General features: G+C 50.1%; 1 protein-coding gene across 2 annotated transcripts in view; it reads right to left on the reverse strand.

Moving 5' to 3' along the window:
• RNF43 (ring finger protein 43) overlaps positions 1-16,638 on the reverse strand; it is a 59,918-nt gene that overhangs the window by 18,906 nt on the left and 24,374 nt on the right. For both annotated transcript variants that reach the window (XM_077787465.1, XM_021540387.2), the window contains one exon: positions 53-175. In XM_077787465.1, the coding sequence (XP_077643591.1) occupies positions 53-175 (123 nt within the window). The remainder of the gene's footprint in view (positions 1-52; positions 176-16,638) is intronic.

Genomic DNA, 16,638 nt, shown 5'->3' on the forward strand with positions numbered 1-16,638 from the left:
CCACAGGTTTCACTTCCCAGGCTGATGCCATTGCAGGCATTTCTGCACTTACTTTGTTGGCCAGGGACAGGCAGGGGTTGGGATCCCGATCCGGCTGTTCCAGCTTGACGATGGTGATGAATCCCGATTCCGTGTGTTCATCCTCACTGGTGTTGCACAGGGATAGTGGGTGGGACTGCAGGACAAAAGCAAGGGGAAACTCAGATCCTGGGGCTCAGCGCTGCAAAAGGGACTCAACCCCACCCTGCAAACTCTCTGGACCTGCCCAGAGGTGTAGGACCCCCTGTTGCTGGGTGTCACCATCACACTGCTCCATCCCATGGCCCTGCCTGAGCCAGTGAGGCTTTGAATGACACAAAAGAACAACCACTGCCCAAGCTGAGTGTCACCCTTGCCACTGCAACCACCACCCAGAGCCTGGCTGGACTCGGGAGCTGGAGACCACAGTTCTCTGGTCCAGCTGCGCCCCACTGACCCCTCTGGCACTGGGCTTCCAAAGAAGTTGGCTGGCAGACAATTCCCTCAATCCCAGGTTATACCCATTAGAAAAGTGCCAGGAAAGCTGCTGGCAGTCACAGGGAGGCTTTTTGCTGCCTGTGCAGTAATACAACCCAGCACCAATCCCACATCCACAAGCACCCAGCACTGCAGAGTTGGGAAGCACCACAAAGCCACAGAGCTGCTTTTGGTAGCATCAAGTCTTGGGTATCAAAACAAGAACAGATCTAACAAAACCACGAAAGTAAATTAAAATTATCAAATCCTAGGATGATAGCAATGAGTTCTCATGCTGAGTGCAGAAGTCTGTGGCTGTGAGTTTGTGTCCAACTCCTAATCATGTCTGGAACTGCTTAAAACCAAAGCAAAAGCAAAGGATTTCACTGAATTTTGAAATATTTTAAAGTAAATTTTGTGTCCTTTTGTCAAAACACTGGTATAGTGGAAGGTGTCCCTGCCCATTGCAGTGGGGACAACTGGATCACCTTTAAGGTCCCTTCCAACCCCTTCCAACTCAAACCATTCTGGCTGGGATGCCACAACTTAGACTTCAGAGTACAGGACATCAGATAGAGCGCAATTGTACCAAGCCAAGCACCACAAACTCTAGAAATCCAGGTTTTCAGGGAAGCAATCGGATCTGTTATGGCTTGGAGCAGTCAGGGAATCTCCCAAAAAGCCCCTGCTCCCTCGGAGCACTGAGGTGCTGCCTTGACCAACACCAACATGGCTTCCAAGTACCCGTGATCCCGCTGGATTCACCCGGAATGGCATTGCTTTGTGCTCTGCTTGCCTGGCTGGGAGCTGGGGTGAAGATGTGATCATGGCTTTGGGTTAATATGAGCTTGTCACAGCCACAAAAAAACACCAATGCAGGAAATGCAGAGTGTGTCTCAGGATAGCTCCAACAGCTCAGAGGGACTCCATCCGAGCCTTCCCCGGACTGATCCTGGAGCTCCTTGGAGCTGTGTCCGAGCCTGGCTGTGACACTCATGGGACAGTGACAGTCCTGAGCTGGGAGCAGCCTCTCTGTGACCAGGATTGCTGGGGCTGATCTCGGCATTAGGGTGAGGGGGCATGGCACAGGGTGCTCAGAGAAGCTGTGGCTGCCCCTGGATCCCAGGAAGTGTCCAAGGCCAGGCTGGATGCGGCTTGGAGCAACCTGGGACAGTGGATGTTGTCCCTGCCCATGGCAGGGGGGTGGAACAAGATGAGGTTTAAGGTCTACTCCAACCCAGGCCATTCCATGCTTAATGATGAACACCAGGAATATGAGCAATGGGCCAAGCTGCTGCACCTCCGAAAATGGAAAATGATGGCAGCTGCTCTGGAGCAAGACCCAGATGATAAATCCAGGGAAGGCCTGCTGGTACCTGCACCTGAGACCCTTCCCACGTGGGCAGCTGTCCATGGAGCTGAGGCAGAGTAGTGGACCCTTGTTATTCTCTGCTGGGTCCCTCACAGATATGCATCAGGCTGGAGGCTGAGCCCAGAAGCCTTCTCAGCATCCTGCAATGCCCAGGGACAGCTCCGGGACATTCCTGGGACAGGGACACAAGCACCATCCACCACAACCACACGTTCCACTTGTCTCTGCTCCAGAGACCTCTTCCCTCTCCTCCTCTCAGCTCCTTCTCCTGTTTGTTGCTGTACAGGCAACTCCTCCAGCAGCAGCACAGCAGCAAGACATGGCTCTTATTTTCTACATCCTTCAACAACATTTCTTGGCATTCCCACTGCCCCATCCCTGGTATTACGAGTGAGGGATCCTGGCTGCACACTGCGCTCACAGGACAAGTACAGACCTGAGAAATAATCTAAGGATGATGTGGAAAAACAAATATTGTGAGACTTCTCAGTGCAGAGGACTCGTGCCCCATGCATGGCTGTGGCTGCAGAGTCAAGATCCTTTGCTCCCTTCCTGGATCTGTGGCTGCAGATGGGCTCCCAGGCAGGGTATCCCCCTCTCTGCTGCGCTGGGCACCTCTGCAGCACCAAGGGGCCACAGCTCCTTATGGACCCTTACCCCCATATATGATCTAGGAGACAACAAAATCCCATTGCTTGAGAGAGGGGGCATGTTCATACCCAAAATCAGAGAGGTTTCATACAAGCTGCCTAAATCCCATCACACTCCTGTGCCAGCACTGCCCGCTCCCAGGGGCTCCTCATCAGCAGAGGGACCTCAGGGGTTATTATGCTGTTCCAGCTAGGGCTCCCTGGTGGAAGAACATTGTTGTTCTGCCAGATCCTTCTCCCAGGACAATCCCTGCCTGGCTCTGTGCTCCCGGGATCCCAGCAGCGGGCTGGGATCAGCTGACAGGGTCTGGACCCACTTTTGGGTGATTCAGCCCTGCAGCTCTGTCCACACTCTGGCCCTGGTAAGACACTGTCAACCTGTGACACCTGGCTTTGTCCCTCCATCTGTCTCTGTCACCACATCCCTCCTGTCACACTTTTGGAGCAGACACAGAGCTCCTCCTCATCCCTATCTTCTTGATATCACCTTTTTGGTTTCTTGTTTCCTTACCTTATGGCTTCTCTTTATTTTCTACCTTTTCTGTCCACAGTGCCACTCCTAAAATACCGAAGTTCACACTAGCATGCATCACAGGTTGCAATGAGCAGCAGAAATACGTGGAAAGGTCCTGGGGAATCAGGTATGGAGAGGTGCACAATTCCCACTTGGAAGCTTCATGTAGAAAACAGGAGGAAAACAGGTGACTCTGAGAGGTCATCTAGTCCACTTTGCTGCCTGAAGGCAGGATTAGCCAGACCTAAAACATTCCTCTGAGACACTTGCTCAACCTGTTTTCAAGATCTCCAAAAAGGGAGACTCCTCACTCAGGCCAGGACTCCCTTCTGTCCACATCAGAAAGTGCATTGCAGTGCCTCACTGGAGCCAGTTTTGCACCAGCCTGAGCCTATTAATTCTCACTGAATCAACCATGCCCATGGAAAAGAGATTATTTGTGCTTTTTTTTTTCCCTTCCCCAGGGAGCCTTTAAACATTTCTGTTTCCCTTTCTGTTCACCAAGGAGTCCTGAGGGACAAGGGCTGAAAAAGGACTCAGAGAAAATCCTCAGTTTTCTTTGTAAGGGAACTCATAGCACTTCTCACGCTTTCTTCATGGAGGAGGAATCAAAATTTGATCTGATATGAAGTGGCAGAAGAAATGGTATAACCAACTCATAGGATTGACATGGAAAAGACATGGAAAAGAGAACAGGACAGGAGAGTGTTCACCAAAGGGCTTGAGAAAAATCCTGGGCTGAACTCTTCACTACATTGATCATAATCCCAGAAAAACTGCAGGCAGCAAATACCAAAATGCATTTGAAGGAGTCAAGAGCAATGTAGGGAATGGCAGATTGATAATGCTGACTTCCCTGCCAAAAAAAAAAAAAAAAAGCCAGGTTAAAAAAACAGGCTAATGAAAAGAAGGGAAGAACTAACAGAGCTTTGGAAAAGTAATGGGATGGTTCACACAGCCACAGGATTCCTCAAAGCAGTTAGTGAGTGTGGGACTAGAAGTGTTCCATGAATGCCAGACTCTAGTGTCTCCTCTCCTGTTCTTCTGCAAGGTCAAGGGTATGGAAGATGAATATTGTGAATATTGTGCAGTACTGCCTAGGCAAAAGGACTTTGGACATGAGCCTGAAGCAACAGAACAAGGGGGAATAGGTCCCCACTGCCAGAGGGCAGGGATGGATGGGATATTGGGAATTAGGAATTGTTCCCTGGGAGGGTGGGCAGCCCCTGGCACAGGTGCCCAGAGCAGCTGTGGCTGCCCCTGGATCCCTGGCAGTGCCCAAGGCCAGGCTGGACAGGACTGGGAGCAGCCTGGGATGTCCCTGCCCATGGCAGGGGGTGGGATGAAATGGGCTATAAGATCCTTTCCAATCCAAAGCATTCCATGGTTCTATGATCTTCAGGACTAAAAAGAGAAGAAAGCAGGACAGGCCTTACAATGATCTCACCAGGTCAATCCCAAGGCAAGCTCTGTTGTCCAGATATTCACAAGCCACGTGAAAAATGGGAAGGATGGTGAGACGACCAAACTCTTCAGTAACTCATAAAAATCCAAGTTGGTAAACATTAAAACTGACCAGCAAAGGATCTCATGCTACTGAGTGATACAAGATATTAAAAAATACAAATATGAAAAAATATATCCAGGTATTTTACACAGGAATGAGCCCTAGGTGAACCGTTACTGAACAGGAAAGAGCTTGGAGTCACTGCGGGGAGTTTTATGGAAACCATTGTTGAATCACCCAAAGCAGTCAAAAAGCAAACAGGCATTATTGTAAAAAAACAAATGAAAAATGAAAATCCACTAGATAAAGCTGCAGTGTGTCAACATTTTGACTGTTAAAAGGAGACTTGCTCACTCCATCTCAAAGAGAGATTTCTGTACAAGTGATTAAGTGAACAAGAATTCTTCAGCTTACTAAAGGTGGGATATATTAAAGCTACATAAACTCATTAAAAATATGAAGAATTCCCAGATCAAAACACCAGGAAGAGCTGTTAAATACAACGGTGGGGACACCAGACTGATTGTGGGCACAGCCTGCTGCAGTCAGGGGGCTGCAGAGGAGTATCCATTGAGATTTTTTGGGGCACACATGGGTTTCTGCACTCACCAGGCAGCACCATGGGCTGGCCACACCTCCCCACTAGAAGACTTTTGCCACAGATATTTCATCTAGGAACCAAACTCCAGAATACAGCTGGGATCTGTGGTCAGTGGTGCCAGAGAGCCAGGATAGCATCTGTGCCCAGAACACCAGCAGAGCTAGCTGCTGCCTTATCTGTGGGACAGTACTGTGACTTCTGGCTGTGTCCCAGCACCAGTTCTCCTTCCCCTCCTCTCACCAGTATTCCAGCAGGTAGAATCCCATGCACAACCTTGAGGGAATGCTCACACATGCAGGACCAGGAGAAGGGTGCAAGGATTTTGTCCAGGACAGCAAGGCATCCCCTACCACAGCTCATGCCAGGACCATTCTACATCTCATGCCAAGACCATTTTCCACATGTCACTGGTGCCACAGCCTTGAGTGGATGTAATGCCTTGTGGAAAAGCTCCTTCACAGCCAAGCAGCATGAGGGGATGAGCCAGGGGCCCAGGGCACCCCAATGGCACCTTTGGTGACACAAAGCATCTCGGACATTGTCACGCCACGTCCATGCATCCATGGGAGACACCCACTGCCCATTGCTGGCTTCATTCAGCTGTCATGTCACCATCACCCAGCATGAGCTTCTGAGGCAGGATATGGATATTCCTGGATCTGTGGTTATGTCTGGCTCAAGACACCTCTTCCCTGCTGGAATTCTGTCAGTGAGCCTCTGAGCTAACTAAGGTTTGTATTCCTCTGTAGGCTTCAAAAAGCAAGTGGAAGCAGTCTCCTACTACCCTCTCCATCTCTGCTGCCAGCACTAGCCTGGATGTAAGAATTACTGGGCAAGATCCTCTGCTGTGTCTATGAGGAGATGGAAACAGGGTACCTGAGACAGGATTCCTGTGGGAAGGAGCAGGGCAGATGTCTCAGCTCTAAAAGCCAGACCCGCACCTGCACAGTGCATCTCCCAGAGGTATCACAGCATAAGCAGTGTCCCAGCTGTGGGCACCAGGGACACCTCCAGGGACTGTGCACAGCTGGGATGGAACAGGCCATGTGCACTTCTCAGTCACTGCAGAATGCTCCTGACAGCAACACTGCCCTGCTGGTACCACCCAGTCACCAGATCCCCCTCTCCCAGCCTGCCCCAAAGCTCAACCCGGTAAGAGGCTGCACCCAGGTGGGGATCAGACTCTTCTCCCAGACAAGTGACAGGACAAGAGGAAACAGCTACAGGTTGTGTCCAGGGAGGTTCAGGTTGGACATTAGTAAGAATTTCTTCATGTCAGGTAGTGGAAGGGGCTGCCCAGGGAAGTGGTGGAGCTCCCATCCTTGGAGATGTCCAAAGAACGGCACTCAGTGCTCTGGGCTGGGTGACAAGGTGAGGATTGGTCACAGGTTGGACTTGGTGCTCTCTGAGGTCTTTTTCAACCTCCGTGATTCTGTGACTCTGTGAATTAATACTGTGTGAATGTCTTTATTGCTGTAAGAAAGGATCTTCAGCTTTACCAGCTGAACAGAAGCCACTCTTACCCCACGACTATTCCACTCTACTCACAGAGACAGCAGCAGGAATGACAGGAAACTACCACAGGCACAGGAGACTGAAACAGCAACAGCAGAGCTGTAAAGTTCTGTGGGACACTGCTAGAAGGACATGGGAGGATGAGGAGGGACGGGGCAGGGAGATGAAGTGAATTTTAGCCATGAAGAAGATGGAAACAGCTGGCTGGAAAAGAACAGCAGAGTATTTCAAGAGGCCCAAGGGAAACTTGCCACTTCCATGACTCCTGGGCATGAAGCTCAGCCATCAGGATATGGGGCTTTTTTAATTTACCTGCATAAAGTTTCAAGAGCTGTTATAACAGCAAACACACCTTACCCACATGTGAGTCACAGACAAACACATTCACTGATAACAGATGCATTATTCTTAGAGAGACTCAGGTCCTACCTCAATGTGCCAACAGCTCAGACAACCATCCGAGTCCCCTGAAGGAATGGCCAGAGGTGGGAGAGGAGACAAACGACCTACAAGGTGCCAGTGCAATATTCCTGTGCTTGTGCCCTTTCTCATGCTCATGAACTTCACAACCTTTGGCCCGAATCAAGGGTCAGCAGGGCCTAAGGGTTTGATACAACAAATCAGTCCCTAATCAAGAAATTACTGGTTTTCCCTCTCCTTTTCATTACCGAGCTGGTGAGCAATGAAAAGCAGGACTCAGCCCAAGAGGGATGTTTGTTTGATTACCACACGTGCAGGATTAGACAGTTTAGGTGAGGTCTGGATCTTTGTCGCTCTCTGCAAATCCCTGAAAGAACTTCAGAGCCAGGTCAGGGTCAGGCTCTGCTCCCAGGAAACAAGGGACAGGACAAGAGGAAAAGGCCTTAAACTGTGCCAGGGGAAGGTCAGGATGGACACCAGGAAGAATTTCTCCTTGGAAAGGGTGGTCAGACCTCAGAAGGGGCTGCCCAGCGAGATGATGGATTCTCATCCCTCATCCTTGGGAGGTGCCCAAGGAATGCCTGGATATGGCACTGAGTGCTCTGGGCTGGTGACAAGGTGGGGACCAGGCACAGGCTTGACTTGATGGTCCTGGAGGGCTTTTCCAACCCAAATGATTCCCATGGGGCTGGAGAAAACTCTCAAATGTTCCTAACTGACAGCTCTGCTGGATTTTGCTCTCCTGTGGACAGAGAAATCCCAGATGAGGGAAGCAAATGTCACTTTTGTTGGCCCAGCCACCGTGAGGATTGTATGTACAGGCAAGGAAACCTCTGGCAAAGTTCCATAACAATGTCTAGTTCAAGTGTCTCTGTCTGCTCCATGTTGAAGTATCAAACAGCAACAATGATGAAGTATCAAACAACATCCACGTTGGAGTATCAAAGGCAAAGGGAGTCTGGTCAGCCCTGACTCACAGCACTGAATGGAAGTAAAGGCAAGCTGGTCCAAGTCATGGGAGAACAGCTCATGATCCTCTGCCTCAAGCACTCTGCAGGCAGTCTGGATCCCAAACCCCACGGAGAGCATCCAACCCACACTGACCTGCTCACCTCAAATACCTTGGAGACCCCAACCTGTCCCCACTCTGGAGCCATCTCCAACCCTGAAGACCCTCTTTGACACGACCCTCTGTACTGTGCCGGCAGTGTCTGGGAGGTTAAAGCTGTCCCACAGAACTCACACAACTCTTGTCCCTCTGCAGCCCTCAAAGCTCTGGCAAAGCCCAAGCTGTGCTGGCAGCTCTCTCACCTCTCCAAGCACAGAGGTCTCTTGGGAACAGCTCGGGGGTAGCACAAACACACGAGGACTCCCATAACTGAAACGCCTGAGACAGCTCTAACCCTGAAAGCAGCTCTGCAGTGATTGCCCACAGAGACTGCAGAGACTCACCTAAGCCCAGATCACTTTACTGCAGCCACTGGGTACTTTTCCTCAACCACTTGTGTTTTACAATGGGTTTCAAAGTTAAAACCTTGACAACTGATGCCAGAAGGAGCATTCTTGATCCTCTAGAAAGGAGAAAGTGGATCTAGAAGAGCAAAGACTGACAAGAAAATTTGTTTTGGGGCAAATTAATCAACAACTTCTTCTAAAGCATCACACATCTCCAGAAGGGCTGAAGTGCTCCTGGAAAGAGACCAAAGAGCTCTCCAGAGGTTGATGTGGACTGGGAAATTCTCTAAAACTCTCCTGAAGATGAAGCTCAGCAGCATTGTTGCCTGGAAATGTCAGGACCCGTCATGGCCCTGAACCAGCACTGCAGCCATCTCTGGAGAAACCAGGAATGGTCCAGGGAAGCTTTACCAGTTCACAAGTGAAACATTTGTTAGGATTGCACGTGGAGCTGTTCTCACCAGGGAAAAGCCACAGCCAGGAGATGGGTTTGGGGTGGAGGAGACACCCCAGAGAAAAGCTGCCAGCAGGAGATGGGTTTGGGTGGAGGAGCCAGCCCTGCTGAACCTTCCCAGCTGGCGCCGGGGAGAGCGTTGCCTGCTCCCTTCCCCCACCACCTCGCTGGGCTCCACCGCCGAGCCAGGTGCAGAACAAAAGGAAAGCAGTAATTCGGTTATTGCTGCAGCGCCGAGGGTTTGAAGGTCAGGCGCACGGCCATGCTGCACGGCCAGGCCGTGCTGCAGCGCTGCAGCCAGAGCCGCTCCGCAGGGCCGGCGCTGCGCGGCCGCGGCTCCTGCGCGGGCACATGAAAGGCTTCTCTCTAATGTAATAACTGACGGCCTCTTCAGTGCCGTTTGAACTGTTTACAGACCGAGTTAACGATTACAGGCAATGTGTACCTTGGCTGCTGCCCAAAATTCTTACCCACCCGTCAGATATTATCAAAGAGCCCTTCACTGCTGGTCTGGAGTCCTTCCAAAGCGCAGCGCTGAAATGCCGGCGTAGAGGAGGGGCCTTGGGCGCTCCGTCATGAAACTCAAGCTAGAAAGTCACAGATCTGCTCCGGAGAGGTGTCCTGGGATCTGGGTGCCAAGTCACGTAGAGGCATGGGAAGGCCTGAGGGCTCCCTGAAGCCCCCTGTGCCCAGGGCCACACGTGGGTGGGCCATTTCCTGCAGACATCAGCCATGGCTTCGCCGTGCTGCCTTCCAGCCCTTCAGAGAGGACACCACACAATCCGTAAGCTCCGGCTATCCAGGTTCCCCTCCCTGCATGAGGTCACTGCCATCCATAGCTGGTTCTTTACACAGCCTGGGTGGCTGGGTTAATGCTGGTGGTTACACAGCTTAAAGCGCCTCCTGCCAAAAGCATTTTCAATACCCTCATGCCTAAGAGTGAGCACAAGAACAAGCCAGGTGGTGGGAGATTAGATAAAATCACTTCCATTGTTATTTGTAGATGGAGAAATGCAGGCGTAGGTATAAGGTCTGGCAAGATTTGGGCTCAAAAACAAACCCCAGGTCTCTGGGGCAAATTGCACCAGATCTGGAAATCCCATTGAAATGAAGGGATGAAATAAAGAACTGGCAAGCTGCTCTAATTACAGCTGAGTAACACAGAGCCACATTCAAGCAGCACTGAGGCCGCAGAGCAAACTCTACTTCCGAGCAGGAAATTCTGCAGCTGCAGAGGAGCTACAGAGGAGACTCTCCTACCTATGTCCTGCACCCATAGCCACCTGGGGAAGCTCAGTGAGTGTAGAAGTTAATCTCTGCACCATGCTCTGCCCTGGAAGGCCCTGTCAGAGGTAACTTCCTAAATACAACTAGAAAAAAAAAATTAAGATTTCCATTTCAGACAGAAACATGTCTCATGGCCCATCAGACTCCCTAACCACCACACTTTAGCCTGTGAAATGCTATTTAATGCCGTTCATGCACAGACTGTGCTATTGTGGCTTCAAGATACCATCAAACCATTGTTAAAAAAAGTGCTGTTTAAGTCTACCCCAGAGTTTTGAACTCCCAGCTACACCAGCAGCAGGAACTGATGCATCCTGTGCCTACCAAGAGCCTGTACAGTACTGGTTTGCCATCATCCCAAAGCTCATGGTACAGAATGCCAGGTGATAAAACTATGAAACTTCAATTAAAATTTTGCCTCTGTGTTCCCAAATGAAGCTGTTTTGTCCTGAAAAAAAAAAAAACCAAAAAAAAAAAAAAAGAGGCAAACTTATCTCTTTCACAGTCTGACAAGAGATAGAGTTTCCAAGGAATGCCTTCCAGAGAAGGACTGATGCCTTCACTCCATGCCAGTTCTGTGTTTTAAAATATGTTTTATATCAGCAGATCCTGGGCACAAGAACAAAGATTGAACAGCTAAAGGAATAAGTTATTTGCTTTTCAATCTCACTCTATACTGCCTTCCTGCTGTTTTATTGCTCATATAGTTTTCTGTATACAAGTTCATTGCTCCTGGTTTTCTATAGTATGGATAAGCAAATGGCTGGTAGAGGACACAAGTGTCTCTTGTTGGACATTGCCCTATTCCAAGAAGACAGAAATGTAGATGCAAATATATTTGCTGTGATTTAATTCAATGAAACTTACTGGCACAGTGCAGTACATGACAGAAATTGGTTCCTCCTACGCTTACTTGCTAAGACATGAGTTCAGGCCCTCTGGGATCTGCAATTCCCTGGCTGCTATCGGTGACATCACTGACATCTAAGGAGCTGCAGGAATGCCGAGAATGCAGCTCCGGGCTCCTGGGGATGCTGAGCTCATCTGCTGCTGCAGGAGGCACCAAAGGTGGGGTGCCCAGGTTGGGGCTGCACTCCTGCCTCACTTCCAGCCTACACTCACTGCTCTTTCCGAGGCCACACAACAACTGGGCTGCAGCAGTTTAAACGGCAGAAGTGAAATTGCTTGAAAATTTCTTTCAGTGGCATCTTCAGATGCTGAGCAGAGACAAGAATTTCAGCACAGGCCCAAGGGATCAGACCCAGAACTGACATAAGCCTGTGACCTGGGCAGAAACCGATGCCCAGGAAGTTCCACCTGAATATGACGCAGAACTTCTTCCCTGGGCAGTGCTCAAGCCCTGAATAGGCTGTCCAGGGAGGGGGTGGAGATATTCCAGACCCATCTGGACACAATCCTGTGCCCTGTGCTCTGGGATGACCCTGCTGAGCAGGGGGCTGGAAGCAGGCAACCCACAATGGCCCCTTCCAGTCTGACCATTCTGGGATTCTGTGACCTGACTATCACAGACCAGCAGAGACCACTCAAAAAGTGGTTTTCCACTTGGTGTTCCACTTGGGATACCTTCCCAGCATTACTGGAGTTACCAATCTGGGAGTTGCACCCAGAGCCAGCTGGTGAACAGCATTAAGGATTTCAAAAACACACCTTATTTCCTTTTAGCCCGTTTATACTTGTTCCACAACATTCCCTGCAATTGATCTCAACAAAGGATTTCAGAGAAGTCAATAAAATACTCTTTCTTGGACTGAAGATAATTTCATAGGAGACTTCCAAGAGTGAACTCTGTTACCATCCTGGCTGCATCCCAGGGGACTCCAGCTACTGAAGATCACAGAATCCCAGAATGGTTTGGGTTGGAAGGGACCTTGGTGACCATCTCCTTCCACCCCCTGCCATGGGCAGGGACACATTCCACTAGACCAGGTGGCTCCATGGTGTCACAGATATTCAAAGAGCTGAACTGGCACACTGGAATGAGCTTGAAGCAGGTAAGAATGAAACTCCTCCCTTAGTTTCAGCCCGTTTGGAGCCTCCAGCATTCATCACGAAAGGGCAAATCTCCATGTGGAGGTTCTCAGGGTCAGAAGTCTTGCCCCAGGACTCAAGAGACTGAGGCCAAAAATGTGGAGAAATTTCCATCTTCAGGCATCTCTGTTGCTGTGTGCAGAGCAGCACAGAGCAGTGAACACAGGATGAAGGACAAACGGGGCAGGAAGTGAAATTTCCCTGCTCAACAGAGTGACATCCAGTAGATGCTCTACCCACTGCCTTCATCCAAGGGCTCCAATAATTTGACCAAACATTCCTCTGAAATGAGCTATAACATCTGTTTTACTCCAAAGAATGGGAAGGGAGCCACTCACAGCCCATTTGTCTGGGGCAGTGAAAGGAGGCGAGCTGTGACATTACCTCCACTGGAGCATCCAGCCCTTGCCATCCTGGATCTTTGCGAGAGGGGACAGAGGAGGATGAGTGCTGGGATAATGAGGACATCTGGAGCCACAGTACATCAGACTAAAGAATTTCAGAAAGGAGAAAGTCCTCCTGGTTACTGGAGGGAGGTCTCCTGCTCTCATCCCCGGTTCCTGCAGAGGAGACATGATGAACAGCCTCCATTGGCACCTGCCAATTCTACTGTTTTCTGCTTTTTTTCTTAACAATGGCACTGGCCCTGCCAGACAAAGACCACTGGGAGAGTCAAGCACTGCCTGAAGCTTTTGCTTTGGCTGCCCAGCACTGAAACTCTTCTTTGTTGTATAAAATGAGCCACGAACATCCCAGTCCACTCATGCAGACTCTCTTCCTGGGCTCCTTTTCTCCTGGTTCTGGAGGGTGGAGGTAGTTGTTGCAATCACAGCTTCTCCCTCTTTATCTGCTGCTTTTCATCTTGTGGTGCTCCCACTCCCAAGGCAGATGGCCAAAGTGGGTTTACTGCACAGCCGTGCTGGAAGCACAGAGAAGAGCTTTTTGGTGTGGTACCTCACCCCTCTATGCCATAAAACCTCTTGCCCTCATGGCCTGGGAAAATGGCAGGTGGCCATCTCTTAGGGGAGGAGAGTTTGTTGTGCTGGATCCCATGTCCAGAGCCACACCAGGTCCACACAACGTGGACTTGCAGCTCTTTGCAGAGAGCACACTCTCTGTACAGCTGTGCCTTGCTGGCACCACGGTGAACCTGCCGGTGTCTGCTCACAACTCTGCCAACTCTGCACGGGACAATCCTGTGTTACAGCTCAGTTGACTTCTCCCCTGGTCCAATGCAGTTGCTTTTCCCACCAATATTCTCTAAAGTCACAATGTGCATTTACACTGCCCAGTACACTGAGCCCTTGGTTCCCTCATGCAACTGGCATCCCTGTCACAGGGGAAGGACAAAAAGCCATTGTAGCCAAAGCCTTAAGAGTCCCGATGGTTTCTGTGGTATTCGGAATCAATGCAGCACTTGAGAACACAGGGATAAATCATTAACAAGTCATTATTGTTCACAGGTATTTTTGGCAGGAAACCACTGAGGTCAACTTGGACAAACTGCTGTGGGGTAGTGGGGGTGGCACTTGTCCTGCAGGAGCATTCAAATCCTCCTCTAATACCAAAAAATAGGCTGGAAATGACCTTCCTTGCTGAATTTAATCCAGATAGAGAGCCTCTCCTTCCCACTCTTCCCGGCCTGAGCCCTCTCCCAGCTCCATGATCAATCCCTCACCTCTCTCTGACAACACTGCTCATCACAGCGTGGGCAGCCTGGCAGCCCAAACACTACTGCTCATGTACCAGCCCCAGGATCTCCCAGCTCCCATCAATCACTTCTGCTACTGGGAGTGAGGAATTCCCAAACACTGCTGTTTCTCCCAGAGATCTATCCAGGGACGGCTGTTTCTCATGCTTTGGAAACCTGCAGAGATGCTGCTTCTGTACAACTGTATCAAATTCCCTCATCCCCAGCCAAACTCATCGGCTCAGTGGGCACTGGGGCAGATGAATCCATGTGCCATCTCCTCCCTGGGCTATCAGCACTGGCAGCAAACTGAGAGCCATCTCCATGGTTAATATGCTGGAGGCTGATCCATCCTCTCACCTCCCAGTGCCATCAGATGCTCCAGCTTCCATGCTTTCTTTCTTGCTGCCACCCAGCTTCCTGCTCAGTGGTCAGCTGGCCACTGACCCCATTGCTATGTAGCCGCTATAAATCAAGTGCCACAGGACACTTTCAGAGCACCATGATGTGGCAATTCCTCGGAAGATGGGGATGTGGTCAGTTTAGAACTAAGTAACCAAACAATTTGGGTACAAACAGCTTAAAGGCTGTGGTGTGTTGGTCAGTGTGAGCTCCTGCCTGCGAGATACAACACTAACATGAAGCTCCTTTTAAAGCCCTAAAAAATGTTCGAGAAGGTGCCACAGATTCAGCTCAGCTGCACAGGCAGTTTCATGCTAAGCCAGCTTGGGATGGTTCGGTGGCGATTTTTTTTTTTTACTAAGAAAAAGTACTTTCAACTTCGACATTTAAAAACTGCCGCTTGTAAGCACAAAAAAATTTCTTTCCAAACCCACTGGCTTCTGGACACACTCATGAAAGCCAAGAAAACCAGTCAGGTAACTGAATCCAGATCCTGAGGCAGCCCATGTTTCCATCTTTCTCAAAAAATATTGACTCCACAACTGCAGACCCAGGCAAGGACACTTGTACTGCAAAGGGACACAACAGCTGCTTTCCAAAAGCCTGAGGCATGGTCAGATAATTCAAAACAGTTCTTCTGCCCAGCCTGACCTAAGAAGGTTCACAACAGGGCTAATATCAAGTAGGGTTTAACAGGACTGGTTTATCCCTAGAATGGTAACAAACCACGCTCAAAGAAAATCCTTCTGAGTTTGACACGGTCGTATTGGCTGAGGTACAGCCTGAGCTACAACCAACATTTCAAGGTCCTTCATGCCATGGAGTACGCAACAGACTTTAAATCCAGCCAGAAAAGTTGCAGGAGTAGAAGTCTTCTCAGCCTACCATGGCACACACAGGGGATCCCCCAGCACTTTCTTTCCAAGGATTATTCCTTTCATTTGCTTTGCATTTTGTCCAATTGCTCCCACTCCCAGAGATGCATCCAAGAGTTTCACTGGCTCTGGAGTGTCCCCAAAATTCCTCTACCCCATCCCAGCTGGGTTGTGACACTGTCTGCTGTCCTCTTCTTCCACAACCTCCAAGCTCCATTTCCCTAGTCCTTCAAAACCCCTCTTCTCATAGCCAGAATTGGGGATGAACATCGAGTTGATTACAAAACAATTTCTTTTGTTGATAGAAAATTCTTTGCAGGGCGTGAACAGCAGGAGAAAGAAAGGACTCCTCTGAACTGCAGCTGGCTGGAAACCCCCGGAGGGCAAGAATCTGATCCGTCCTTTGAGGAGCACGGGCCTGTCTGTACAGGCTGTGGGAGCAGGAGAGTTCTGTGTGTGCAGCTCCAAAAACATTCACCAGCCCCTGCCTTGCCTTGCTCAGGACCAGCCTCCAGCTCATGCACGGGAAATGGCTCCGCTCCTCCCATCAGCACCCCTGGACAGACCCTGTCCTCCTCACTCCACTAATCCCCTCCTCCAGAGCCAAACCTCTTCTCCATCACCCACCTGCCCCACGTGCCCTTCGGCACCCCCATCGTCCACCCAAACCCAAATCCTTCTCTCCTGCTGCTCAGAACCACCCCGTGCATCCTCCAGAGCTGCTCAGAAGGAAGAAATCTTCCACGCAACAATGTCAGAACTTGACAGGAACATCCACCCATCTGTTGTTTTATACTTACCAATACCCCAGCAAATCCTCTGCCCTGGATGCAGCCATTCTGCAGATGCCATAGCAATACTTTTTTAAAGACATCCTGAGGATGGACACAACATGTTCCTTAGGAGCAAGGACTCTGCTTAGCAACACTGAGACTGAGAAGCCATGTCCACAGATTTTCCATCCCTAGGAAGAAACATCTTGCCTTGGGCAGCCAGTCCTGCTCTGGATCAGCCCCATCTGCTTCCCAAGAGGACCAAAGACTCCCTATTCCTGGACCTCAGTATTGCCAACAAATGTGTGCTGCAGTTCCCTTTATCCCACAAAATCCTGGAGCGGGCCAAGCTGGGAGGGAGCACAGAGGTCCCTGGTGCCACCTCCCTGCTCAGGCAGTGTGGGAATCCAGAGCTTCCCTCTGGCTGCCCTGGGACCCTGGCAGGGGTCAGGAACCCCCCTGGACAGAGCCCCCAGAGACACTGTCTGTGATCTCTGGCCATGGAAAAGAGTTTTCAATCTTACAGGATCAATTACCAGCTCTGAGGGTTTGATATCAGTAATAATTAAGTGTGGCATG

Source organism: Lonchura striata, chromosome 20 (assembly GCF_046129695.1).
Source record: "Lonchura striata isolate bLonStr1 chromosome 20, bLonStr1.mat, whole genome shotgun sequence".
In the NCBI taxonomy this organism is placed as follows: Eukaryota; Metazoa; Chordata; class Aves; order Passeriformes; family Estrildidae; genus Lonchura; species Lonchura striata.